The sequence below is a fragment of the Asparagus officinalis genome, chromosome 2 (assembly GCF_001876935.1).
Source record: "Asparagus officinalis chromosome 2, Aspof.V1, whole genome shotgun sequence".
Taxonomy (NCBI): Eukaryota; Viridiplantae; Streptophyta; class Magnoliopsida; order Asparagales; family Asparagaceae; genus Asparagus; species Asparagus officinalis.
In genome coordinates this window covers 10091972-10116267 of record NC_033795.1, presented here as the reverse complement: position 1 = coordinate 10116267, position 24296 = coordinate 10091972, and the positions used below count along the sequence as shown (strand labels likewise).

General features: G+C 36.3%; 3 protein-coding genes across 7 annotated transcripts; 2 read left to right on the top strand and 1 right to left on the bottom strand.

Annotated features, from left to right (window-relative positions):
* On the top strand, window positions 736-4409 carry LOC109830206. Of its 2 annotated transcripts, XM_020397397.1 has the most exons (7): window positions 736-789; window positions 856-925; window positions 1935-2014; window positions 2375-2519; window positions 3163-3279; window positions 3415-3645; window positions 4011-4409. In XM_020397397.1, the coding sequence occupies exons 1-7, from the start codon at window positions 758-760 to the stop codon at window positions 4122-4124; spliced, it is 789 nt and encodes a 262-aa protein (XP_020252986.1). In that variant the 5' UTR covers window positions 736-757; the 3' UTR covers window positions 4125-4409. The 2 variants fall into 2 exon arrangements, with proteins under 2 accessions (XP_020252986.1, XP_020252987.1); XM_020397398.1 differs by lacking the exon at window positions 2375-2519.
* LOC109830205 (putative methyltransferase At1g22800) lies at window positions 5862-13380 on the top strand. Its single transcript, XM_020397396.1, has 11 exons — window positions 5862-6131; window positions 6207-6287; window positions 10105-10183; window positions 10758-10893; window positions 11022-11091; window positions 11242-11306; window positions 11447-11525; window positions 12554-12641; window positions 12903-12967; window positions 13076-13165; window positions 13263-13380. Exons 1-11 carry the CDS (start codon window positions 5970-5972, stop codon window positions 13374-13376), a joined length of 1029 nt encoding a protein of 342 aa, XP_020252985.1. The 5' UTR covers window positions 5862-5969; the 3' UTR covers window positions 13377-13380.
* LOC109830204 (probable serine/threonine-protein kinase At1g09600) lies at window positions 14209-22679 on the bottom strand. 4 transcript variants are annotated; one of them, XM_020397393.1, is made up of 8 exons: window positions 21767-22677; window positions 20310-20594; window positions 19224-19541; window positions 18546-18773; window positions 17833-17933; window positions 17221-17314; window positions 16372-16725; window positions 14209-14732 (listed from the first exon to the last, which is right to left on the bottom strand). In XM_020397393.1, exons 1-8 carry the CDS (start codon window positions 22175-22177, stop codon window positions 14589-14591), a joined length of 1935 nt encoding a protein of 644 aa, XP_020252982.1. In that variant the 5' UTR covers window positions 22178-22677; the 3' UTR covers window positions 14209-14588. The 4 variants fall into 4 exon arrangements, with proteins under 4 accessions (XP_020252982.1, XP_020252981.1, XP_020252984.1 ...); XM_020397392.1 differs by having other exon boundaries at window positions 16372-16728; window positions 21767-22674; XM_020397394.1 differs by having other exon boundaries at window positions 14594-14732; window positions 16389-16728; window positions 21767-22679.

Sequence of the window (24296 nt, the reverse complement as noted above, 5' to 3'; positions counted from 1 at the left end):
CCAAGGGTTTACTGTAGAATACTGAAAGTTAATGAGAGTTTTAGTGTAATTTACCCTACCTAACTCTCATTACCACTCAAAATATATAATAAATGAAGAAATTTTCAAAATAGCCACAAACCAAACTTTTTTTAGAAATCAACCCGCTTCAGTTTTTATTACAGAAATCGACCTAATTTCTGTCTACGTCAGCACCGTGGCCAGAAACTAGATCGATTTAAAAATCGGCTTCCTAATTGGTCGGGGTTGACAATCCCGACTAATTAGAACTGCCCATCGCTTTATCCAGGGTTAGGCCATCTAAACAATTTGATTGGGGTTCCCAACCCCGACCGTTTGGGTTGAGTTCCCTCACCGCGCACAAAATGGTAGTTGCCCAAGTCTAAATAGTCGGGGTTCCCAACCCCGACCATTTTGTACGAGGCAATCCCAAACGACCGGGGTTAGGAACCTCAATCAAAAATTAGTCGGGGTTTGCAACCCAAACTTGTTTAGATAACCTAACTCCGGATAGGGCGATGGCCGGTTCTAGTTAGTCGGGGTTGCCAACACTGACCAATTAGAAAGCTGATTTTTTTTATATCGACAAAGTTTCTGACCACAGTGCTGACGTGGCCAGAAACTAGATCGATTTCTGTAATAAAAACTGAACCGGATCGATTTTAAAAAAAGTTTGGGTTGGGGCTATTTTGAAAATTTCTTCTACAATAAATTCCTTTCACCCGAACCCCTCTCCGTCTCAGGCCTTTCTGCTGCGATGGAAGCAAGACTTGTCAAAGTCCAATGCAGGTCAGACTCTCTCTCTCTCTCTCTCTCTCTCTCAAATTGACTCAAATTTACTTGCCATTGTTTCAGAAATTTGAGCTTGGACGTTTGGAAGGCGAAGAGGAGTTCTCTGAAGAAGTATCTCATTCACACTGCAGTAGTAAGATTGTAGACCAGCCCCCAAATTCCTCTCCTTCTTTTTCTGACCCTAAAGCCCAAAATTTTTTCCCCATTTCAGTCCTATTGACCAATAAATGTTGCCCAAATAGCTTATATTAGTCTATGGAAGTTTTTAGGGTTATATTGGTTTTGGGTTTATGGAAGTTGGATTATTTTTTTTTTGCATAGTTTAGATTTTTTTTTGATTTCAAATCCTCCGTTTCTCTTTTTTTATTTTGTTTTGTTTTTCTCTTGATATTAATGCGATAAACAATTACACATGTGATGATGACAAGTGGACAATAAGCTGCGTCACTAATCCTTTCTGAATTGCAAAACCCAACCTACGAAACACATACTCAGCGGAGCCTGCTGTCGCCACATTCTTATTCATGAATTTCTGTACCTTAGGAACTCCACCGCATCAGCTGCAAGGAAACCAAACGAATCGAAAGCGAACGAGATGAAGCTGTGGTGGTTGTCTTTGCAAGCTTGATCATGTTTAGATTAAAAGTTTCAGAGATATTTGGTGCAAAACTTCCTAAAATGGGAGCAACATGAAATAGACTACTTTATTGAAATATCATACAATTAATTATCCCTGTTCTTTGAAGAAGAAAACATCGAAGTAGGCTTATTGCAGTTAACAATTTCACTATGACTATTAATTTCTTTTTCACTAAACCATGTTGAAATTGATGTTGAAGTTTTAAAAAATAAAAATTATTTAGTAAATTGTTCATGAAACTGGCTCTCCCCAAAAATAATGGTGCAAGCTGGCCATTGGTTTATCTTATTTAGTGCTTCAGAACCGAAAATTTTGAAGAATACTTGTCGCTAATACTGTGCCCTTCTGCAAATAATGTGCTGCTATTAATGTATCTATGCTATGGAATGTTTTCTTTTTTTGGGTGGGACTGAAGGAATCTATAGGTAAATGCTTCTTGATTTATGAAGTTTTGTTTTTATTTGCTTTGATCGTTGTTTGCATTTGATCTGTTTATGTTTAGAGATGGAAACTTCTCCAAGCACAATGGCTGGTAGTAAGAAAATGCTCAACTGGCCCCCCTTTAGTTCACATTGTCAAAGGGTATGTTTTTGTTGATTGTTCATCTCGATAATCGAAATGTGTGTGTATATACACTGGAACCTTGGTACCAAATTGCTTAAAGCAACTTGGTAGTGATGTGGCCTAATCTTGTCCTTACATCTACATTGAAGTTAGTGAAGGGTGGTTGAGGCTCTATCTTCGAGGTGTGATGTAGGGGCAACTGGCAAGATTAGGCCACATCACTACCAAGTTGCTTTAAGCAATTTGGTACCAAGGTTCTCCATTTCTCTCTCTCTATATATATATATGTCTCTTTTTTATATAAGTATGTGTGAGTAGCTAACATCTGGACTCAATCTTGCACAAAATGTGCTTAATGTTGAAATGTTTCATTGTTAGGGGAGAAACGTTGACATCAATTTCAAGACGATATGGAGTATCCATACTTGAAATTGCTGCAGAAAATGATAACGTAGTCAACATTGACATTATTTTTGAAAGTGAAAGGCTAAATATACCAATTCGTTCAGAAAAATTTGACATGGTAAGACTTTAAGATCTTATAAATTTATGATTCTCTATCTAGAAGATGGCTTCAACACTTCATTTTTCCTCTCCTTAAAAAACACTTCTTTTTTTTATTTTCCTGAAAATATGCTCCATCATTGTTGACATCTTTTGTATCATATGTTTGAGAGATTTGATGGTCTTTCTTATTCTAGTAAAAGTTCCTGACGAATTGTGAAAGTTTAAACCAACTTTTAGAATTTGGCTACTGAGAATTGGTAGTCTCCTTAATGCATTTTTTTAATTTTTGTTGTCTGCTAAATGTGAAAATATATTCCAAGCAAAATAATCTGGAGGACATGTTGGAATTGTTTTTAGATATAATATTCTATGAAATAGCATCTCAGTCAATTAGTTCGATTAGTAAATTCATAAGATTCTGTTCTTATGCTGTTTCTCTGGTAATTTTTCTCACGATATGTCTGTTTTTTGACATAGCAATAGCATGGTCATAAGAGCATCTTATTTCTTGTATATGTCAGAAATCAAAATATCACTTTGCCTTGGGTTATGAGTAAACAATTAGTTAATTCCAAGTCTCTTTGCTCTTTCATTGGAATAGAAGGGTTATCTTAGTAACTTTGAACTTCAATACTTAAATCTTTTGGATTAATATGCAGGAGCCAGGCAATCTATGTGATCCAGCACTCGGTAGATGGAGAACTCTTTCAAATATCCAATGGACACATGCAAGCCAGAAAGTTCTATCCAAGCTGTCCTCTTATCACTCACAAATTGTAAGTCATTTTGTTGATAAATTGCATCTCAATGAATTTAACCTTAGTTTTTATTAGATTCTTCCAAATAGATATTTCAGAAATTGTTTACAGAAGTAACTTAATTGTTAAGAGATTTGTGTTTTTTATTATCAGGCCAAACCCTGTGGTTATCCTCTCCTTCTGATTCCTCTCGTAGCATTATGCATCTGTTTTTTAATCAACGCATTCCTAGGTAAAGCTATGAAGAAAACAAAAGGTCGAGTAACAAACAAATCTGAGGCACCTCACTGTGAATTGAGAACAGATAGGTGGAGAACTATTCTTGATGATGACATGGTATCAGATACTCCTGATACTATCTCTGCCAAAGACTTTGCCGGAAGTGTATGTTAATTCTTTCTGTTTCTTTTTTGGGTTGTCTTGTTCTTGGTTTTTGTCACTTTTAAGAATGGGGTTAATTGCAGATACACTCCTTGTGTTGCATGTGGATGTCACAGAAGGCAAAGTACTTGTTGCCCTCAGTTCCACTGAAAAAAAAATACTGCAGTGCCCTCCAAATTGAGGGCAGAAAAGCAGTGCGGTGAGATTTAAGGGGTGGCAGTGCTAATAAATAGTTTATGGGGTATATGTATCTAAATAGCCATAATACAAGGGGTGTATCTGCAATTAATTAACCCTTAAAAATGTTGTGTTTGAAAAACATGAAACTTGTTGCTAAGACCTATATATTGAACTTCCTACCACTGTAGGATCCCTTTGAGGAAGATCATTCTCCTGCCTGTTCTGAAAAGATGTCCAGTGAATACAGCAAGCTTGAGTCGAAATACCTGAAATTTCTCTCTGATTGTGGAATAAGCCAATGAGGGTGTCATGGAGGCTCTCGAGAACGAAAACTAGCATTGCCCTGACCTAATTTAAGTTTCAGTTAGTTAATGGACGCTTAGGTTTCGACAGAACCACAGCTCAACCCATGTATATAAGCACGGCTTATTGAGATTAAAATGTGTATACAATGTAAACCCAATTTATTTCAACTTTTCAACTATTATCATTTGTAATTCTTGGGCTGGATGCGATCGCATTCTTTTAGAATATTCCAGTTAAAAGATGTAATATTCTCTTATTATTAGTGGAGTGTTTCTCATTGATGTGAAATGCCTTATGGAATGTTTAGCGAGTTTAATCTGCTTCGGGATATAATCTTGAGTAAATTACATCACAGTGCTCTATAGTTTATTGAGCTCATTACTATATCGAAACTGTTCAGCTTTGTTCTGGTATTAGCTGTGTCTCCCTCATATCAGATGACATGAACATTGGTGGACCATATCAGATGAACTGTGGTTCCCTCTCGTCGTTTCGCAACTTCTATCTGATTTGGTTCCCTGATGGAAGTTTGTTTCGTGCTTGTTTTCAAAAACCACATAGGATTTTGCGAGACGACCACAATTTGCATACTTGGGGTTCTGCATAACTGTCATGTATATAGATTTTTGTCAAATTAAAAGGTATTTATTTCTTCCAAGTTAAAATCAGTACCCTGGCTAAGTTTGCCAGGATACGTTCCGAGACTGACTAAACTGCCCTCATATCTTTATCTTTATATGTTCTAATTCATCAGAATTATATAAGTGAGAAACATATCCAATTCAAACGGTGAGATTTGCGTTACATGCAGGAGCGGTAGTATATATTTTGAACGTGTCTTCTCCTTTACTCTCTTTATTAATAATATGAAAAGTTCTTCTGAAACGTTTGCTATGTTTTCAGCTGAAATTGTTAAGTTGCAATGTGTCATGGCTGCTGCTGCTGAAATTTTCTGAATATTTTGGACACAAAGTTTCAAATTTCTGCTTACCTTTCTTTTATGATTTAAATTTAATTGGTAATTTTGGTAAACTATCATGTTTGTAGACTTCAATTCTCGTTAACAATGATTGTCCGTTCTTTCTTAAGAATAAAATTAAGTTACGTGTAAGTTTTTTTTAATTATAAAATACCAAAATTTGCAAAAGGACAAATTTTGCAAAGCAACCCATTTTCAAAAATAATTGTAAAAAACGACCTCTTTGAAACTTATTTGCCAAAAGCGACCCAGTTTCAGCCAACTTCACGGGACTTGAAGTCCCATGAAGTTTGATATTTTTTCCGCAAAAAACGATCTAGTTTCAGCCAGTCCCGTGAAGTTTGGTATTTTTTTCGCCAAAAACGACCTACTTTCAGCCAGTTGGCTGAAACTGGGTTGTTTTTAACAAATAAGTTTCAAATAGGTCGTCTTTTACGAATAAATTTGGAAATGGGTTGGTTTTCACTCTAATACCCTAAAATTTCAACCTTTATAACTCTGACACCGTGAAAGTCTATTTTGACAATTTAATACTCCAAAGCTCAAAGAAGTCGACATTAATTTTGTTCAAGAATATCGGCTTAGAAAAGTGAATGCGAGTAATTTCTTGCCAGGTTTCAGTTTCTTGAGTTCGGGAAAACCGAGGAATAAAGTTAGGGTTTTGGCGGTATCAAATTGTTAAATTGACGTCGGTTTGAAAACTTTGGGTTATTAAATTGCCACGACAAATTTTTAAGGTGTCAAATTTGGAGAGGGTTGAAATTTTAGGGGCCTAACCTGCAAACAAACCCAAATCCCATCACTTTTTAAACCCCTCGCTCCTCCAAATCGATAGCGCTCTCTCTCTCTCTCTACTTCAGTGATGATGCTGGGTTTGAGGAAAGCCTTAGCTCGAAAATTAGGAAGAAAGAGAAATCCTAATAATCCCCTCTTCTCTCTCCTCTCTTCTTTCAGCACTGATGATGGCGATGAATTCCAAAGCTCTCGACTCAAAGTCTTCGATCGAGATCTCAAGAGGAAACAGGTCCCTTCCCTCTTTATTCCTAAAATTTTCACTAAAGATGCGATCTTTTCTGTTAATAGCCATTGCGTTTTTTAGAGGGATCGAGCTGCGTGGTTGATGAGGGGCAAGGATCAGTTCGTCGACTCCGTTGCTGAGAATCTCCTAGATCGCCTAGAGGTAATTTGGAACGGTATTTTTTTTAATCAAATTCATCTTTTTATCATTTAAAGTCGTATTTGCTGTGATTTCATTTAGCTGTATTAGTTTATATCCATAATGCCAAAACATAACTGGGGAGCTCCAAGAACAAATTTTGATAAAAGCGGTTATGACTTGCTTCTAAATAGAAGGATGTAAAAATAACTTTTTAATAAAAACACAGAATAAGTGCTTGAGAAAACAGTAAAAATTTCATTTTGAAAGAAGCTTTCCTTTTGTCTTGCTAGAACTTATACAAATCTTCCATAATGGCAATTTGATGTAGGATGCATAACGAGCAAATTCATGAAAAATGGGACCTTCACCAGTCAAATGTAGATACGGATGAATTATTGACTTGCCTGCAAAGAAACGACCATTATCTCCAATCCGGTGTTGGGTATCTACTCAAACTCCAAGTTGGGATAAAGTTTTTAATTCTTTGTATAACTTCATGAGAATTAGATAAGGGAAGAGATCTATCATGATTAGGAGTTTGGGTTCCATCATGATTGGGAGTTTGAATCTTATTCTAATTAGGAAGTTAGACTAGAGATATGGTTTTAGTTTCTCTCTATATATCCTTCTATTGTTAGAGGAAAAAAAAGAGAAGAAAAAAGAAGTGTAGAGAGAGAGGGGATTTGGCAGTCTTTATCCGTGCAAAAGATTGTAATTTGGAGGTGATAGTGGATTGATTTTGATCCCGTGGTTTTTCCCTGTTGAGGGTTTTCCATGTTAAATCTTGTGTGATTTTATTTGCTGCGTTTGGTAATTTTTTAGGGGTTTTTACGAGATCTAAAAATCCCTACAAGTGGTATCAGATAGGGGTTCAGCGGTTCGTGAAGATTCGAGATTTGCAACGACATTGGTGGCAAAGGAACTGTAGCAACAACACTGTTCACCGCGGTACTGTAGCGGAAGAACTGTTCGTGGTGACACTGTTCACGGTACTGTAGCGATGGTGTTGTAGTAACGACAGATCCAACGGTTGATGTTGATTTGTCTTTTGATCGAGAATTTGGAGGCGGATTTCGGTGATCCATGAGTCGTTCTTAGGGTTTTTCGACGTGCTGAGTTCGTTTTTGACGTCGATTTTATCAAATTCAATCACTACAGGGACTGATTTGAATTTTGATCGTGGTTAGAGGATGATGACTTCTTCGGATCCGAAGTTTGATATTCCGCTATTCAATGCCAAGAAAATTTTACAGTATGACAGTGCACGGTTCAAGATATTCTTGTGCAGTAGGGTGTTGATCAAGCTTTGAAGGAAAAAAAACCTGAAGGATTGAAAGATGTTGAATGGAGTTCCATGTAAAAGAGGACGGTTAGCACAATTCGTTTGGCATTCGCCCCCGAGATCAAGTACAATGTTATGTAAGAGACCACACTAAGGGGGCTGTGGGAAAGGCTTGAGGGGATTTATGCGTCGAAGTCGATGACCAACCGATTGTGTTTGAGGATAGAGCTTTATTCGTTGAAGATGGAAAAAGGTACTGCAATTCAAGGTCATATCAATGCCTTTAATCAGCTAGTTTGCCAACTTATGAATATTAATGAGAAGATTAAAGAAGAAGAGCAGGCGCTATTCCTATTGTCTTTCTTGTCGAAGTCGTACAAGCCGTTAGTTCAGACGATAATTGCAGGTAAGCAGACTTTGAAGTTCGATGATGTGACAGCACTCCTACATGAGAATGAAAGAATGATGGGAAAGGAGAACGCATCTAATGATGGTGAGAGTGCATTAGCTTTTGAAGGTTCTAATCGAGGGAGGAGTACGGGGAGATGTGACAGTTATCGAGGAAGGTTAAAATCTCGGGCCCGAGACGACAGCGAAAAGGAGTGTTATTATTGCGGAGAGAAGGGTCACATTCAGTTCAGATGTTTTCAGATGCGTGATGATTTGAAGAGTATTAGACAGATGAATCTTTAAGAAAATAGGAAGAAGACGGACTCCTCAGTGGTTGTGTGTGATGAAGATGTGGTTTTATTGATGCAGAGTACAAGTACTGATGCGAGTAACACTTGGGTGTTAGATTCTGCAGCCTCTATACACGTTTGCAACAACAAAAATTATTTTAACACATTGAAGACAGATGAAGAATTTGACGACGTGATTGTTGGAAACAACAAGAAGATGAAGGTTGAAGGTGTTGGAAGTGTTCGCCTCAAGCTTCACACTGGGAATTATTTTAACACATTGAAGACAGATGAAGAATTTGACGACGTGATTGTTGGAAACAACGAGAAGATGAAGGTTGAAGGTGTTGGAAGTGTTCGCCTCAAGCTTCACACTAGGAAGGTCGAAATTCTTCATCATGTGAGATATGTGCCGACATGTGGTGCTAATTTAATTTCGCTAGGTGAGATGGCATCACGTGGGTACAAGTATGTGGGTGAAGGAGAGTGATGCAATGTGTATAGAGATTGTGATTTGATTTTGCGAGGGAGGAAGAATAGCAATCATATTTGCTATTTAGATGGGCGATCCGTTAATGGTACAGATTACTCTTCTCAAACTCTTGTCCACAAGAGAGAGGTGAAGAACAAGAAAAAGAGAGTGAGTTTTTCTGAAGTCGTTGAGACACTTGGAGATTTTTCGTCGAGGGAGGGTATGTTGAGTATCTACTCAAACTCCAAATTGGGATATGGTTTTTAATTCTTTGTATAATTTCATGAGAATTAGATAAGGTTAGAGATCTATCATGATTAGGAGTTTGGGTTCCATCATGATTGGGAGTTTGAATCTTATTCTAATTAGGAAGTTAGACTAGAGATAGAGTTTTGGTTTCTCTATATATATCCTTCTATTGTTAGAGAGAAAAAAAGAGAAGCAAAAAGAAGTGTAGAGAGAGAGAGGGTTTGGTAGTCTTTATCTGTGCAAAAGATTATAATTTGGAGGTGATAGTGGATTGATTTTGATCCCGTGGTTTTTCCCTGTTGAGGGTTTTCCACGTTAAATTTTGTGTGATTTTATTTGCTGCGTTTGGTGGTTTTTTGGGGGTTTTTACGAGATCTAAAAATCCCTATATCCGGAAGGCGGATTCTGACATATCATATATATAAGTTGTTGAGATGGGGTAGGTGATTTTCATATGTACTATGTCAGAATCCGCCTTCCGGATTGGGAGATATGGGCGTTTCTTTGTGGGAAAGTCAATAATTTATCTGTATCCGCATTTGACTCGTGAAGGTCACATGTCTCCATGAATTTATTCGTTATGCATCCTACATCATAATTACATACCCTAATATTGATGCGGGTAATCGTTGGTTTCCTTATTCAGTTATTCATCCATTCTAATGTTTTATTATTGACAAAGTAACTCATAGTCTTGTCACTGTTGGACGTTCATCGACCCATTTATTTTGTTGTATTGCACTGAGATCGACCTATGTGCTCCATTTTCTTCTAGACCAAAAAGAAAATATTAAGCACTTAAATTGCACATATTAGTTGGTGAGTCCATTCCTTTGTTAAGATTCGAGACGGATGAAAATTTTCCTATAAGAGATTAAAGATATCTTAAGTACAAATTGATAACGATTGACCTAATGAAGGAACTACACTGTGTTTATGTTGGATAAGAGGCACTTTTTTGATTGTAATCCCTATTGGAATTAGTAAACTTTTTGAAGTTTGAGAACTATGCATAAGTTGGAGATGCTGCTTCTGTCCTTTAGGATTTTGGAACCTTTGTTTCACTAGAAGATTGTTAGCTAATCTAGACCACATGCAGCTTTGGTTTAGAATTTTAATTGATTTTTAAATATTTAAACTATTTAACACTTTCAGGATTGCAAAAGAACATTTCCTACAGCACTATGTCTAGGAGGTTCCTCAGAGGCTGTCAGGCGCCTACTACGAGGGCGTGGTAAGTTGAATTTGTATATGCTTTGATTTTATATTTTTTCTGTAGATTGCAAAAGAATGTTTCTGCTGGATTTTTTTGTTCAAACAGGTACCATTGCGTTATTGCAAGCCGCAAGCAGCATTATAGTCTCAAAGTAACTTGTGTCTTCAACTATCATGTCCAAGCTGATTGCTTGGTGACGATTTTTGTTCTTAAGATATTCATATATGTCTCTTATATGACTGCTTACTTCCTATAATATATGGTTAAGTATCTCTTATCATGCAAAGTAATAGTAATTTATTTTCATAGATTTTTGACACTGGAAAGTAATTTTATTTCCACTTGACGACTCTAGTTCATTCCACACATTATTTGGTTGCTTCGATGTCATATCCTTGTTAATCTGTAACGATAAATGATAATGGTTGGTTTTACCATATAACTGGCAGTTGCTTTCATGCATGGAAGCACAATTATCATGAATATTGGCACTGAGATGGATTTTTGAATGGCTGAAACTTGATGTTTTGCAAAGTAGCAAGTTGTTTTTGATGTTCCCTTGACCGATATAAAAAAAACTTCTTGATGTCAGGTGGTATAGAAAAGCTTATCATGATGGATATATCAGTTGACATGGTTAAGCATTTAAAGCATACAGATTCCTCTAGTGGAAACCTAGAGACTTCATATTTAGTTGGAGATGAAGAATTTCTTCCTTTGAAAGAAAGGTCTGGATATGTTTACCATCTTTGTGCACATGTATTATGCAGCTAATCTTTTGTTGTGAGAATATGTTAAATTTCATGAGTGTGTACATAATAAACACTATTAATTAACCAGACCTCTCCTTTTGAAGCTCTTTGGAATTGGTAATCAGTTGTTTGGGGCTTCATTGGACAAATGATCTTCCTGGTGCCATGATACAGGTATGCTCTTACCATAGCTGGTGACATCTTGCCTTCTTTTTTATGCGTAGTTTTTTTATTCCTTCAGATCAGTTGTTGAATTCATGGACGGTATCCACCGTTCTTGCTGATAGTACATAGGTGCTGAAATGTAATTTCCTATTTTGATAGAGTCGGTTGGCATTGAAGCCTGATGGTCTGTTTCTCGCTGCTATCCTTGGCGGAGAAACTCTGAAGTTAGTTTTATCTATCTATTTCTGAGTAGTTTTAATCCTTCCTGCAGTGAAATGTGTGATAGTCTTCTCACTTGTGTGTTTTGGAATCATTGAATGTCAAATTAATTTTTTCTTGTGGTTTTACCGGGTACCTTGAGCAGAGAACTAAGGATAGCATGCACTATTGCTCATATGGAACGTGAAGGAGGCATCAGTCCTCGAATATCTCCTCTGGCACAAGTATGTCTCTTGCCGCAAAGTTTGTTCACTTTGAGCTCATTGGAGTTTTTAAAATCTTTTCTTTTGTTACCGAATATTATCATTATTTAAACATCTCTGAAAGAATAGGTTTCATGTAGCTCAATTTGGGGTAAAGGCTTTGTTTGTGTTGTAGTTTGCGTTGTATAAGAAACTTACAGATCTTTTATTTGTGGCATTACATCATTGCTAAAATAAGATGACGTGCACGGTAGAAATCTAACTTCTCTCACTCACATGTTTTGTTTTGAACTGGTTGAAATGAACCATGAGTTAACATAGCATATTGACCTCAATTTATAAACATGATGAACCTTTGTTTGCTTTCGAAAAAGTAGCAGTTTTAGCTGTGAAGTTTAGATGTAATTACTTAGTAATGGGGCAGAATTTAAGTGCTTTCTTAACAATCATTCTTCTATTTTTCTAGGTTTCTTTATTTATCTATTTTCAATCATCTGCATTTCCTCATAAAAGTCCAGATTTAGGTGGATTGTGGTTGAAGGAGGAAGAAGATGAGATTTCTTATTAGATTCTTTTCATAGATTATGGTTGAAGGTGGAAGAGGATAACAGAGAAAATAGAGATCTCTCCCTCTTTCAATTAGAAATCGAACCACAGTTAAACGTAGAGATAAACTAATGAGTTTGTATATTATTTGGAGGGTGAATTAGGAAAGAGTACGATTTGGAGATTCAAATATGAAAGCTTTGTATGTAAATATTCTATGTTCCTTTGCACAAGTGTAGGAATTTAAGTGGTATTGAACTAAGCTAATTTTTTGCATGCATTGGTGTTATATTTAAAATCTGGTCTTGATATGCATCTAAAAATTTCCAGGATGGAGATGTATAAAATTGTTAATGCTTACATGAGGCTTCATATTCAAAAAAACTTTGCTAAACAATCTATTTTTTTAACACCATAATTAGTTAGAAAGAGAAATTATCTTTTAGTGTCCTCTCGGGTCCGTGATCAGCTTTTGTTCATTGCCATGAAATTGTATTCCTTAGGTTCGTGATGCGGGGAATCTTCTGATAAGGGCAGGCTTCAGTCTTCCTGGTGTTGATGTTGATGAATATACTGTCAGATATAATAGTGGTAACTGCCAGGAGCATCAGATTCTGAAATTTACTAATCAAATTTACTTATGGTGCTACATTCATTTACTAAGGGTGGTCAGTTATTCTTTTCTTAGCTGTATTACTCGATACACAGCTCCTTGTGTAGTACATTTATACAACTTCACTTGGAAGTTATTCCTGAATAACCAAGAGAACTTTAAGAATCTAGAAACATTTAACCCATTGTCAAACTCCTCTTTTTCACCCTTAGTTTACTTTCAATTTTGATTTGACATAGCTTTGGAGCTGATAGAACATTTGCGGTCTATGGGTGAGACCAATGCCCTTCTTCAAAGGAGTAATGTGAGTATGATCTATTATCATAGTCAATCAGTCCTTGGACAGAGTTCTCCAAGTACAGTAACTTCTTTCTTTCGGCACTATCCAACGAGTTTTTTGTGATTGAGTCAGATCCTGAAGAGGGAGACAGCTTTAGCTACTGCTGCAATCTATGACTCTATGTTTGCAGCAGAGGATGGAACCATACCAGCAACTTTTCAGGTAAGATATATCACCACCATCAACATAGTAGAATTAAAATGAATACATTTCCATTTCATTGTTGCGATATTTAACCATGCCATCGTGATCTTTTCAGGTCATATACATGACAGGTTGGAAAGAACATCCTTCACAACAGAAGGCTAAGAGGAGAGGATCTGCCACTGTTTCATTCCAGGACATCCAGAAGCAATTTGGTAGCAGCAGCTGATGCACATCTCCGTAGAACAACGGTTGGGATTGTATTTGTACAAATAATTTACCGTGAAACATCTTCATTTCGATATCTTGTAATGTTAAATTTGATGGGGGTAAAAAGAAATGTAATTTTATATGTGATTTTAGTGTACCTGGATATTTTGTAATGTTACTAAATTCTATAGGCATTGTTGGTTATATTCAAGGACTGTTTGCTCAGCTTCCTGCGTAACTCATATGTGATTTTCATGTTCTTAATGGAAATTCTGTAGTGAGATCCAGTTTATTTATGTTGTAGGATATTTGTCAGGACTTTTTAGGGTGATATCATCCTGAATTTTGGTATAAATGTTGCTCAATTCGAATTCTATGCATCTGGTAAGTATCAAATTTGAAAAGGTATGATGTTTCTTTGGAGAGGGTATTCTTAGCAGTCATTTCATTAGCAATTTGACGAAATACAGAGTTTGAGATTTGATCACAACCAATCGAGAAACTCACCCAAAACCTTAGAAGGAACAAAAACATAACCTTCAACTGGCAAACATAAAATAATCCTTTGCTTGCTGCCGTTGCTATTTGTTAGTGCTGAAGTCACCAAGACTAACCGTAAATAACTCTAGAGCACTTATCGATGATCTGAGAACATGATCTATGTTCATGAAACCTGCCTCAAGTTTTTATTTTTTTTATTATTTATTTATTATTTATTTATTTATTTTGATGTTTTGGACTGAGACATGGTTACAAATTTCCACAGTCGATCTCAAACCATAACCTTATGTGGCCAGAACATCAAACAATTGATGACTGTGAAGCAGTTATAGAAAATAAAATAAACCATCTACTACAATGAAAAGGAAATTTTTGATATATACTAACAAAGTTTGTAAGCACAACTTCTTTAAATTCCTGTTACTTATCCAAAAAAAAATCTGGCTTTCCACAGTTTAATCCTCGCCTCGATCTGTACATGTATACTTAAAAAAAGCCCCGTCACCATCCTCGAACACAGATCATCAGTCCCTTGTCAAAAATTCATATAGAACATACATTTACAATTGGGAGAACGGATTCAAGATTTACAGTTTGAGAGAGACTTTCCAAATAGGATCAATGTGAGCACTTCAAGCTACAGGAAATTACAATTCCTGTGATTGTTATGTTTCTTCTCTCTGGCATCTTGAACTGCTGATAAGAAAAAAGTTTCTTCTCAGTAGTGTTGCTAAGTCTTTTTATTATCGAGGCAAGCTTTTCTTACTGCCTGTTGGATTTGCCTCTCGTGCTCTTTGAGCATGTTATCCATGTTTCCACCTGCACCCATCAAGGGTCCAGAATTGTGTATTCTCTTGTTTTTAATTCCATAATCCTACAAAAATTTGAAACATGAATGCATATTAGTCATCCAACTTGAATTTTCATACTGGAAAAAAGATATCTTTGATCAACTAAAGCATAACCCACTCCAAAGATTCAGATATAAAGACGATGCTCTGATTGCTGTCGAGATTGTTGCGTCTCGTTTATTACATAGGAATGGACGGGAATGTAATACTCGTTCCCAATTTTCATTCATGCCTACCAAACGCAGCTTCTTTTTGGAAGCTAGAAAACCCATACCCACTTCTCATTTATGTGGGAATGTAACATTCCCTATGAGATGGTGGGAGCGAGCATTCCCACTAAATTGGGAATAAAATAATATAAACAAATTTCAAATATGCCTTGATTGCTTCTTAGTAATTACTTACCCATACTAAAAATAAAAAAGATTGTCATTCTCACTTCATCCTCTAATCCCATCCAATCCCATCCAAATGTGAGCATGGGAATGAGCATTCCATTCCCACACTTATTCCATTCCATTCCTTATTTCATTCCATTCTCACTTGATTCAGATTCTCATGTACCAAACGAGGCCTTAGTGTCATCTTACATGGTAATTTTTAGTTGATGTGTGTAAGCTAGATTCAGAATAAAAAAAGGGTTAATTGCGTATAGACCCCTATAATTCTATTCGTGCATACTGACCTCTCATACTATTTTCTAAGTACGGATAAATCCCCTTGGTGAACTTTTTTGACTCTTTTAAGAGTAAAAAAAATTAGCGAAAGAGTCAAACAAGAAGCAATTGCAGACCTATTCACATCAATAGAACTACAGAGAGTCTATCCGCCTCCATGAAACTTTTATTTGACTCTTTTAAGAGTAAAAAATTTCACTCAAGGGTATAACCCCACAATTAGAACTATAGGGGGTCTTTCAACAATTGCGTGACACTACATGGGGTATATCTGCACTTTACCCAAAGGTAAAAAGATTAAAATGGAAAAATAATAAATAATAAGAACACAATTCCAACAAGAATTCTTTTTGGTGAATTATGTATGCTTATGCAATATCTAATGATCTAAAGTGAAGAACATGATTTAAAATGGAAATTACGGTCCTGAATTATAGGATATATGATGAGAGACAAAGAGATGTATGTTGTTAGCTAGAGAATGAAAAATAAGGAAGATGTTAGTTAAGAGTTAAAGGGTTGGTTTTAGTCATATTAAACCCCCAAATCTTTGTATTCTATATTAGGCTACAAACCTTTATATTTCTACACTAGACCCCAAAATCCATTATTCTCTTTTAGTACCCCCATATTTTTAATTTACACAAAATCTTTTAACTTGTTCTAAATAGTACCCCCATTTCAAACAAATACAAAGATTTGCAGGTCCCATTTAGATATGAAGATTCAAGGTCTGATATAGAATTAACAAAGATTTGGGGGGTCTATATATGACAACAGCCCTAAAGGGTTCCTGGGAAATGTTCGTTAGAGCTGGACAAACAGAACACCTTCAGAGACAATTCAAAACTGACTAAACAGCAAGTTTGATACTATCTACATTGAGCTTAACTTTAAAAATTACGCTGCAGGGAAGAATTTTAAATAGGAAATTCCTTGTAAGAACAAATTAAAAAAGTAATAAAGAAAGAAATAAAGAATTTACCACTGTAAAATCCTTGCCTTCTCTATCATTTTTCCTGTGGCTAGAAGCAGGTCTATTGTATCTCGAGCCTGCAGTGTTTCTCGAAACGCCAGCAAAGCTTGCCAAGTCTCCAGCATCTCCATGCTGAGTTATATATGATCTCTGTGTTCTAAGTTGTGCACCATTGTTTGTCTTCAAAGTACTTACTGATCGTCCAGGAAAATTCCGATGATCCCCATTCTTAGGATTCTTACTTCTTGAGTTTCCATATGCACCAGGGTGCATCGTACTTCCAGCGTGCCGATACCCATCTTCTGAAGGGGGTTCAATGGCAAGATTGTAATTCTCTCTGGAGTAATTGATATTTGCTTGTTTCTTCTGTATCAAACACATATAAAAGGGATAAATGAATGGAAAAAATAGTGGCTCTGATCTATGTAAACCACTGAATCAGTTGTGACACACTTTCAATTAACGATATCTGTAATTAATCCCTTTTCTTGGTCTAATTGCAGTTACACCCCTCAAACTATGAGGATAAAATAATTTATGCCCCTGAAGCTACTTCATATCGCCAGACAACACTATTTCCCCCGTTAGGTTGAGATATCACATGGGAATCAGGTGATGGTAAATTACCTTTTGCCTTCAGGTCAACTAAAACAAAGACTAAATTGCCCTCTAAATTGAGAGCAAAAGTAACTTGTTTGAGTTTTCAGAGGTGTGAATATTAATATATAATAGTTTAGAGGATATAAGTGGCTAAACCCCATAGTAGAGGGAGGAGGTGTCTCTGCAATTAACCCTTTTTCTTATGGTTTGCCACATATTAGTAGTTTAGGTAAGCTTTGAAATGTAATATACGAGCACCTGGACTCCTGTACTGTAATCTTGTGGTTGTTGTGCTTGGGAATCTCCTCTTCCACCAGCTTCAGCTGTCCCAACTTTACTTGCTGCCTTTTGCCTGTCAAACAAAATGATTTTAAGTCGGTTGGCGTTAATAATTATTAGACTGTTACATTGCAGTGTTATATTGTTTTTGAGGGAAAAAATGAACTCTTTTTTACATCTAAGTGAACCAGAGAAATTGGTGATTTTGTTGTAGTTTCATGTGCGAGACATGGAAACTTGATAGAGTATGGTTAAGTATATGACTGTATGACGATAGTTATTCACTCAATTTTCCACCAGTGCTTTCCTTCTCATTTGTCCTTAGAGAAACACAATAAAACAATAAAACACCATAGATCGTCGATCTTTCCTTCAAACCTCCAATGCCTCTCACTTCTTAAGACAGAAAGTCCTATAAAGCATTTGCCTAAACCACATAAAATGAAAGTAACTTCCATATCCACAAGTTAATGTGCTAAAATGTGCTCCCCTAATATTTCTTTCCTTTCAGTCCAGATTCCATCTGAAGTAGCCCCAAGAATGGAGACTGAAACAAGTATAAAGTTTTGCATATATGCATAAAAGTAGTACCTCCTAGATTCCTGGTCTCGAAGCTTAGCATCATACTCCTTGCTTGGTGGATATTTAGGCAAACTTGAAGGATCACAAGCAAGAGGCTCTGTAGTGAAAAACTGGAAAAAAAAATTGTAACTTCATATTAATCACAAGAAGATGAGTACAATAAAGAATGAGAACCGGGTTGAAGATATTTCAAAGAAGACTTGGTAGTTGGTGCTTTTATACCCTCAGATGTATTTCGTCGCACTTTTAGACCCTAAAGTTTTTTAAAAGTAGCACATCAGTACCTTCTTTTAGACATCCATTAGAATATTCCTTAAAATATAGCTGTGTGATTGTCAGATGATAGTTTTAGGACTTTTATGCCCTTGGTTTTTTTGGAAAAGAAATAGTGACACTATTTAGCCAAGGATATTATTGTTTTTTACCAAAAAGTTAACATTGTTTACTACATTTAAACGGAGGAAATTTCAGGGCACATTAAGTGAGATAGAATACAACTGATCAGGTATATAAGTGAAAAGTAGGTGAAACTTTGAGATATTTAAGTGTAAATTAGCCTTAAAAAAACTTCAGAACATTAAAAGAAGGCTACTATGGAGGAAAATTGTGAACACCTCGAAGTGGCCCACCTATGGATTTATACGTTTACAGTATCAGGTTACCTAGCTACAATACAAAAATCATAAAATACAACTTAGTGACAAAAATTCAAAAAAGCGGACCTCACTCTGAAGAGCAGAAGTTGCTGTTCCCCTTACATCTGGCTCTATGGCAAGTAGTGTATCCAATAGATTTAAAGTCGAAGAAGGAAATTTTTTAAATGTCTCATTAACACGACGTGGATATGGATGTTGAGGTCTGAAAATAGTTGATTGTGAAATGTTTGCTTTTTTCCAGTAGTCCTCTGCTGGAGATCCACAAAGCTTGAAAATTTTGTGCAATTGTTCAACCTAAAAGAGGTTTAGGTATCAATGACTAGATAATGAAGACAACTTTAGCCAAAAAAAGTTTAAAGCAGTAAAACAAGTTTAAACTGAACCTAGAATCTAATGCATGCTCTCATAGGAGATGCGAGAACACCATCTCAAAAATAAACTCGAGGTTGCAAATTATATATCTTTCAAACATTAAAAGAAAACCTAACAAAATCTGTACAGGAGTGTCCAGGTAAGATGGGATCTAAACTTTAGGGTATCAAAGTGTTAAATAAATACTTTAGGTTATCAAAGTGAAAAAATGGGTAAAAGGGGTACCTTTGTGTTACCAAAATGAAACTAAGCCAAGTATTTAAGAACCCATGCAATGATTGATAATCTTTCTGTGAGGAAATGTATTGTTTGCTCCAAATACTATGTGTGCATGATATAGGCATATTAGGCCATCAAATGGGTGGGATTTACCTCATTTCTTCCTGGAAAAATAGGCTTCCCAGCAAATAATTCTGCAAGAATGCAACCAGAACTCCACAAATCAACAGCCACACCATACACAGTTGCACCCAATAGAAGTTCAGGAGGGCGATACCATAGTGTTACAACACGGCTAGTCATTGGTTGTTTTTTCGCTGGACCAAAAACTGAAGCAAGGCCAAAATCTCCTATTTTAAGAACTCCATTGCTATCAATTAGAAGATTAGAACCTTTGATATCTCTATGCAAAACCCCACGACTGTGACAGTGATCAAGCCCACTGAGTAATTGTTGCATGAAACACTTGACCTGAAAACCGTAGGACAATTGAACTGAGATGAATATAATTTCAACTGGGAAGAAACTAAGAGTATGTTTGACAAATCCTTATCTTGTGAAACCTTGTAAGTTCCTTAATACTTATCTTTGAAAACCCTAATACGGGAGTAAAAAAATAAGGAGAGTTGGTAGAGGCAAGCTAGTCTTTAAATATGAGAGAGTTTTTGGACGATGATCGAACGGGTTTGCAGATCCAGGGACATCGGATGGAGTTTTTGGATTTGTTAGAGGGCGAACTAGTCCTGTAACACCAACAAGTAAACCTTCTAAGGGCATGTTTGGCTAATACTTATTCCTTAAATCCTTATAAGTAACTTATTACTTATTTTTACTTATTATATTAGAGGGAAAAGTAGTCTTTTACCATAAGTTAGTAAATCTACTTATAACGATCCAAAAAATAAGTTGGGATTTCCCAACTTACTTTTTGGTTACTTGTAAGTAAAAAATAAGTAAGTAACATTTGCCAAACATGATTTTGGATCCCTATAAGGTAAAACTAACTTCTAAGTTGAAATAAGTAACTTGCCAAACATGCACTAAAAAGGACCAAACACATTAGTTGGAGATTCCAACTTTTATTTTCATACTTACAAGAAAAGAATACGTAAATAAGTAAAATTTACCAAACATGTAACTTTAACACTTAAAAAAGGAAAAAGACCCTTATAAGGTAAAATAAGTAAGTTGTGAGATCTTGAAGAAAATAATTTGTGTACTGTCTTTAACTGCATATACCTGTGGCTCAGTGAACTTGATACCGGGTGTTGCTATCAGCCCAGCAAGATCATGCTCCATGTATTCAAATACAAGGTACAGGCTGCATGAGACTCGTGACGTAACTATACCTTCGAGTTTAATAACATTTGGGTGATCAAGTTTACGAAGAATATGGATCTCCCTTGCCATAAAGCGCACACTCTCAGGATCCATATTAACAAATCGCACTTTCTTAAGTGCAACAATTTTTCCAGTCTCAAGGTCACGGGCCCTGTATACACTACTATAAGTTCCTTGTCCAATCTGTAGAATAAATTCCAAATTTGGTAAAGAGAATCAGTACCTATAGACTAACTAACCATAACATGTCAATTTGCAAGAACCGAAGTAGGCAGAAACAAAATATAAAAAGCACCAAATATCATAAGACAATAGCATAAAATTCAGTTTCTCTGGGCATTTAATAATGACAAGAATAATAAAGTGCAGAAAAAAAAGACTACTTCCAAACTGCTTCGCAAATATTGGACATATACTTATCTCATAAAAGAATATTGGATATATATCATAATAAATTGAAGTTCAATCCTCAGCTTGCATTGTGAACATTGGAGATATTCATTTAACTCAATCAGTGTGCATCCCCATTACCGCCAACAGGTGGTCAAACTCACACTAATTAACATTCACGTTACTCACGTAAAAAACTCGTGAGTTATTGTTTCTTAATGCAGTGGCAGTGGTTTACACATGATTATCACACCAGTTATACATATTAATATTGTAGCTAGTAGTTTTCATTTGGATAACAAGAAGCCATAAGGGTACCATTTGCAATACAAAAGAGTAATGAATACCTATTGGCTATTGTACATGGTGGTAGTTGCAGAAATGTGTGTCTTAACATTGTAAGTATAGCAGGAACATATTAACTTTAATGCATAAGGTGCTAACTCATAAGCTTGTCGACAAGACTACAAGGTAAAGCTGATGACAAATGCAAAAAATATGGCATCTTCGCAAATTTTATAAACCATAAGATAAAGACTTGTGATTATTGTGTCTGGTGAAAGCTCAGAGGTTAGATTTACGCTAATATGAGAAATCATACATTCAAATGTCTCTGCCACTGCACCAAAACTCTGAAGTTGTGATGATGGTTAAGGGCTATAGTATAGTACACTAAAATGCCCTCACAGGCTAAGCACCTTTTCATTGGCTGAGACCAGTACTCGTGGAGCGGTATCTTTGTTGCTAGAAAGATTTGAACTTAGGTTGTTCTGATACCAAATCAAAGATCCCTGCTAGGTACACCAAAACTCCAACGTTCTGGTGAGTGTTAAGGATTATAGCTTTATAGTCTTAACATGTACAAAATATACTAAACATACTAGTAGAGAACAAGTCCTAGTTAAATTCATATGCATGCAATAGCAATTCAATCACAACAACAAGCAAAAAGCATCAAACTTGACCTTATCCAATTTCTCGAAAGACTCTGCTCTCCGAGGCAACCACCCTTTAATCGCCTCAGCAGCAACCGATGTCAACCAAGAAGGCCAGCCAGCAATCACATACTCCGTGGAAACTCCATTGGCGACTTCCCCATTTCTTGAGTTTAGCTCCTCTGCGTTAACCGTGACATTCCTCTGGTGCCCATTAGCCACTCTCGTGATGGCAGCGACAACTGGAACAGACACAATGTCTAAAACTCTTTTTGATAGGGACCTCGGGGGTGCAGCCCTATGTACAGGATTTGCCTCCACGTCAGGTGTTGATCCCTCAACTTCCTTCGATGGGGTGGCGACTTGCCGTGAAGATTTGGTGGATTCGATGTCGGCTAGGATTTCATCTTTGTTTATCCCTTTGGAGCAAATGCAGCCCATAAGGGCCCAAACCGAGGTGACCCCTTGTCACCTGGGCATCATATCAAACACCTGAGCTTCATCCTCAGCAAAAGATTCAACCATCATTCTGACCAAAATAGTAATTTGAACAATTTTGTCTGGGGATCATAGAGATTGATTAATGAATCAAAATTGGATAAGCCAGAGGTCTCCAAAGATTTCAAATTGCTCTCAGGAGAGAGAATGAAATCCCAAGAAATTGGAAACCCAGTTGGGAAATGCCACGGAGATGGCCGGAGTTGCATCAAAATCCGACCTTGCCGCGGTAAATCTCGGGATGAGAATCGGCCGGCGTTTTTGGGATTTTTCCCCCCCTCGAGAACTCCCTAAATCTACTATAAGAGAACAAACTCTCTCTCCTCTTTCTTGGTTGGAGCTTTTGTTTTCTATTTTTGAGGAAAGAAAGAGAAAGTTTTTGGGGGTAAAAAATAAAGAGAAAAAGAAAAAAATCATTTTAATTTAATTAAATTGTGTAATAAAGAGAGAGGGGGGAACAGGAATAGAGAGAGTTTTACGCACTGAAAACGCGGGAAGCCGACGACTATCGACTGAAGCGAACGTGGATTTTCTTTTTAGGGTTTTATCTATATTAGTCCTTTACATCTTTACTATTTTGTAATCAGTCCCTCGGATGATGAAATTGCTATTGGGTCCCCATATTCTTATATCTCATTGCAGCTACTCCTAACTGAAGAACTGAAGGACTAATCTGGGGACAAGTTGCAAGAATTGGAGGATCTGGTAACAATTTCAATGATGTCAGGGACCAAATTAAATTAGTTAAATGTCTAATGGACTAATATAAAGAAACCCCTTTCCTTTTTTTTCGAATTAACTGGGATTGCGGAGAGCCCAATATTGCAGTTGGCCAACTGGTTTGAGTTTAATCTGACACAAGTCTGTGCTTTTAATTGATGATTTTTTTCAATTATAATTAATCAATATGAAACATTATTGTCCACTTAAGACACGTATTTTATTGACTGATTTCTGAACATTGAAGGTTTGTTTTTATAGTTTTTCTCTTTAACTCAAGTTCAAATAATAAGTGATATCTTTCCCTTTAGCAGATTTCTATGTTCATTCTCGACATAAAGTTTATGATTTTCTTTTAACTCAAAAGAGGGGCAAAAGAGAATATTATTCTTTTTTTGAGAAAAGAAGAAAAGTTGGTCACGTAATTATGCATAACAAATTTGATTTAGGCAGAAGTTTAGGTACATTCTGATAAATAGTATACAACTTTGTTGTACAAATTATCATGTTATAAACAAATACAGTAAAAAAATAAAAAATGAGGAAAATATCAGTAGGATCCAATCCCAAATCATTGTGATAATAATTTTTATGAATGCAATTTATTTGATGTGGTTAGGTATAGGTCAAAAAAGTAGAGACCAGTTCTTAAATGTCATAATAAATTGCATTAATTTTGCTTCCTTTTGTAGTTCAGTTTCCTTTTTGTTGATTGAGCAAATAGTTTATTAGATACGAATTAATGAAGTATCCAACATCTAAGTATCTGATGTAATCATAATTGGTCTTTAGCCAAAATTTTGAAAACCTATTCAGCAAATAGTATAGTAAGGACTATGTATAGTGTTGATAGAAGCTGTTATGGTAATTTACCATCTACAGATGAAAGTATTGGAAGCTTGCCTTCATAGACCTAATAGAGTCGTGATCCAAACTAACTCAGCGGCCCAAAGCCTAGCCGAGAGCAAACAGTCTTAGCCGACACGAAGCACGAAAGTAGTCGACCCCTCATCTTCAAGACGACTCCTCGGGAATCCACCCGACTCCTAATCGAGGCAACTCTCCTAGCAGTCGGCTCGGCCGTCTACCCAGTTGCCTGACCGAACCAACAACTCACTTAACTGATCGACGAGTTACGAGAACGACTCACAAACTAACTCGATCCTGCTGGGGAGGATAAGATCCAACTAAGCTATTTTCGAGATATACATCGAACAACACCACAATATTTGTTAACGTATCAGCATCAGATTGTGCAATATATTTGGGATTGCCCATTGATTCCCCATTGATTGCCCATTGATTTTCTTCCTTTTTATTTCTTGCCTTTATAGCTGGTTGA

Excerpts from the sequence above, each read along its gene's own strand:
- LOC109830206 (XM_020397397.1), top strand. The coding sequence starts at position 758 with ATGGAAGCAAGACTTGTCAAAGTCCAATGCAG. Across the intron at positions 790-855 it reads CTTGTCAAAGTCCAATGCAG|AAATTTGAGCTTGGACGTTT; the intron begins GTCAGACTCTCT and ends CCATTGTTTCAG. Across the intron at positions 2,015-2,374 it reads TTAGTTCACATTGTCAAAGG|GGGAGAAACGTTGACATCAA; the intron begins GTATGTTTTTGT and ends TTTCATTGTTAG.
- LOC109830205 (XM_020397396.1), top strand. The coding sequence starts at position 5,970 with ATGATGCTGGGTTTGAGGAAAGCCTTAGCTCGAAAATTAGGAAGAAAG. Across the intron at positions 10,184-10,757 it reads GCGCCTACTACGAGGGCGTG|GTGGTATAGAAAAGCTTATC; the intron begins GTAAGTTGAATT and ends TCTTGATGTCAG. Across the intron at positions 12,968-13,075 it reads CCCTTCTTCAAAGGAGTAAT|ATCCTGAAGAGGGAGACAGC; the intron begins GTGAGTATGATC and ends TGATTGAGTCAG.
- LOC109830204 (XM_020397392.1), bottom strand. The coding sequence starts at position 22,177 with ATGGGCTGCATTTGCTCCAAAGGGATAAACAAAGATGAAATCCTAGCC. Across the intron at positions 20,595-21,766 it reads CTTTCGAGAAATTGGATAAG|ATTGGACAAGGAACTTATAG; the intron begins GTCAAGTTTGAT and ends TTTATTCTACAG. Across the intron at positions 14,733-16,371 it reads AAGGCAAGGATTTTACAGTG|GATTATGGAATTAAAAACAA; the intron begins GTAAATTCTTTA and ends AAATTTTTGTAG.